General features: G+C 33.1%; 1 protein-coding gene across 1 annotated transcript; it reads left to right on the top strand.

The window, feature by feature from the left end:
* Positions 1 to 2,591: 2,591 nt before the first annotated feature.
* Positions 2,592 to 3,374, top strand: LOC100818603 (uncharacterized). Its single transcript, XM_003540813.4, has one exon. The coding sequence runs from the start codon at positions 2,592 to 2,594 to the stop codon at positions 3,372 to 3,374; it is 783 nt and encodes a 260-aa protein (XP_003540861.1).
* The last annotated feature ends 308 nt before the right edge of the window (positions 3,375 to 3,682 follow it).

Below are 3,682 nucleotides of genomic sequence, written 5' to 3'. Positions count from 1 at the left end.
AGGACCTTTCATTTACTTTTCCCTTTCTTTCTGTTTCCTTGATAATTTGATGCTTTTTTGTTGAACTTCTTTGTTTTCCTTGTTTGTTTGATTTTTTTTTTATTTACTAGTTAAAGATGTTAAAATAAAGAAAATCCTAAAAATAGTTCAAAATCCAGCACAAGCAAGAAAAACATAAAATTCACTGTTTTCTTATTCGATCTTCACGCCCTAGATTACGTCCTACACCTCAATCATCATTTATCAGGACTATTCAGAGTCAATTCCTTGGCTTGAACAGGGCATTTAGTCCATGTTGATTTTTATTACATTTTTTTATTTCTTTTTTACATTCCTAGGACCTTCTTTTACTTTTCCCTCTCTTTTCGTTTCCTTGATAATTTGATTTTTTTTTGTTGAACTTGTTTGTTTTCTTTGTTTGTTTGATTTTTTTATTTATTAGTCAAACATGTTAAAATAGAGAAAATCTTAATATTTCAAAATCCAACACAAGCAAGAAAAACACAAAATCCATCCTTTTCTTATTCTTCATGCTATGGATGACGTCTGGGGCCTCAATCATCATTTATCAGGACTATTCAGAGTCAGTTTCTTAACTTGAATAAAACATTTAGTCCATGTCGATTTTTTATACATTTTTTCTTTCTTTTTCATGTTCCTAGGAGTTTCATTTACTTTTTCCTCTTTTTTTCGTTTCCTTGATAATTTGATATTTTTTGTTTTCCTTGTTTGTTTAATTTTTTTATTTACTAGTTAAAGATGTTAAAATAAAGAAAATCCTAAAAATATTTCAAAATCTAGCACAAATAAGAAAAACACATAATCCACCTTTTTCTTATACTTCAAGTCCTGGATTACCTTTTAGGCCTCAATCATCCTTTGTCAAGTTGAAAGTCAGTTCTTTGCCTTGGATTGGACATTTAGTCCATATCGATTTTTATAACATTTTTTTTTTTTACATTCCTAGGACCTTACAAATCGAGCCTTTTTTTTATATTATCAAAAATAATTCTCAAACTCACTCATGGAGAAAAATTAGAAGATTCTTGGAAACAATCTTTTGAAGTCACACTTCCTCTTGTGAATGTAATGAAACTTGTTTTTGCGACTTTGTTTCAAACCTTGTCAATCCAATTTTAAGAACTTTCCTGCATTTTTTTAATCCTAATTATCTTCAATATGAAAATCAGTGTTTCTTGTGTGAATTGATTTTCAGCCGAAAGGATTGGAAAAAAAAAGGAATTGAATTGTTGTAAAAACAAATTTGAACTGAATTATTTCTACAAAAGATGTTCACTTATAATCAATTTTTTTTTTTAATTTTGATTCTTCCATCGTGTCGCTCATTGTGAACCAAATTGGAATCGGTTCAATTCTTGGACCAGCTAAAAACCAGTTCAAATTAAATCAATTTAGTTCTAAATAGGTTCTTTAAAAGCATTTCAGTTTTGAATCAGTTTGACAAAATAGTATGCGAATTTGGATTCAAGAACAGAGGGAGACAAGAGGCAAAAAAAAGTGCTTAACCCGGTTTGCGTCACAAGCTCGAACCGAGATCTCGATCAGGCCGACCTTACCTATCATTTTTCACAATACTGAAGTAGAGTAAGGATTCATCTCACTTCCACTCTTACAAATCACTTCTACGGTTCTAGTGAATCTCATCATCATATTTATTATTTTTTCTTTAGCTCTCTTAGATTCGATGCTTAACATTAATTACCCTACCAAATAAGTGTATCAACAAACATTATAAATCCAAAATCTCATTCAATCTATCATCTTTAATATCTTTAGTTTTAACTTAATTTTTAAAATAATTAAATTACTCATTTGATTTGATTTCATCATTCATATCTTTTTACTTTCTATATTTTAAAAAGTAATTTTTTTAGTCTTTATGTTTTATAATTTAATTCTTTTTTAGATTTTATAATTTAAAAAGTGATCTTTTTAGTCTTTAAATTATTAATTATTTTTTATTATAAATTATTTTGCGACAAATTAATTATGAATTACTCGTTAATATTTTTGTAGTTAGAGTAAGGACTAAAAAAAAATTAAAATATAAAATATAAGAATTAAAAAATCACTTTCAAACTATAGGGACTAAAAGAGAAGGACTATAAAAAAATTAAAATATAAATTATAGAGACTAAAAATATCATTTCAAAAGGACTAAAAATGTACAAATAATAAACCAATAGGATTAAATAAGTAATTAAACCTTAAAAAAATTATTAATGAATAAAAATAATAATATATCATAACAAATTATTTGTCTAAAATATAATTTATATGTTAAAAAATTATTTATTGCAAATTTAATTATAATATAATTCATATATGTAAAAATATTTACTTATTATAAATAATATATTTAGAATATTGGTTAAAAACTAAAAGAAAAAAAATTATTGTATAAATAATAATAAAAAGTATAAAGAAGATCATTTGCCATTAAAATTACTATTAATTTTGGGTGTATAAAGTAAAGATTTATTCCATGCAATGCACGGTAAAAATACTAATAAAAAAAAATGTAAAAACATTAAAAAAAGACTAAGAAAAACCTAAACAGAGTGTAGAAGATGAGGTGGAGAGCAGAGAAGGAGATGATGAAGAGATCTGGAAAACATGAAGCGGAGGGAGGAGAAGACATACTCATCGACAGATTCCTCAAGCGCCTCTCTTTCGTAGCCATCGCAGTAGCCTCCCTCACGCTCCTCTTCCTCCTCCTCCGCACGCCCGACACGTGTGTCCCCCACCACGCGCCCCGGAAGCCGCACCTCCGCTTCCCCAAATCCACGTGCGACTTCTCCTCCACGCGCCCCCACGTCCCCGCCGAGAAGCGCGCCCTGCGCATTCAATCCACGCGCCTCTGGACCGCCAAGGTCCTCTCCTTCTCCCTCCTCTTCCGCGACCACCTCCTCCCCCTCCTCCTCTCCGCCGCTTCCTCCAACAACTACAACCACTCCCGCGTCCTCTGCGTCTCCGCCGGCGCCGGCCACGAGGTCGCCGCGCTCCGCCGCCTCGGGATCGACGATGTCACCGGAGTCGAGATCCTCGAGTCCCCGCCGCTCGTCCGCCGCGCCGATCCGCACAATCTGCCGTTCTTCGACGGCGCGTTCGACCTCGCCTTCACCGCGAGATTCGACGAGGCACTGTTCCCGGCACGGTTCGCCGCCGAGATGGAGCGCGTCGTCCGGCCAGGTGGCGCGTGCTTTCTTCTCGTTGCGGAGTCTGGGGAGGACGAGGTGAGGCAGGTTGTTGAATTGTTTAGGAATTCGAGGCTTGTTGGGTCCAGTAATGTTTCTTTGACTGGAATGAGAATGACCAGTGTTATTTTGAGAACTAGAGAAAATTCTTCTTGATTTATTGTTCTGCTAATTCTTCTATTTTTATTTTTTTTATGTATGTGTATTTGTTAGTGTATACTTTTGCTGTAAAAATTCTTATACTGTGAAACAATTATAAATGATAGTCATCAATTTTATCATATATTGTAATTCATGATGAATAAATAGTGTATGCACTGACATGTTTGAACAGTCATTTTTGTGAATGATAAATTTGTTGACTTTGTTAGGTTGACAGTCCATGGAAATGACACTGGAAAGTTTTATTATACTGGAATTCTATTTGTTTCTTGGTTATGTGTGCTTTTGATTATTAATGTCTA

Source organism: Glycine max, chromosome 12 (genome assembly GCF_000004515.6).
Source record: "Glycine max cultivar Williams 82 chromosome 12, Glycine_max_v4.0, whole genome shotgun sequence".
In the NCBI taxonomy this organism is placed as follows: domain Eukaryota; kingdom Viridiplantae; phylum Streptophyta; class Magnoliopsida; order Fabales; family Fabaceae; genus Glycine; species Glycine max.
The sequence above is the reverse complement of the archived record's forward strand: the minus strand, read 5'-3'. Positions and strand labels throughout refer to the sequence as shown.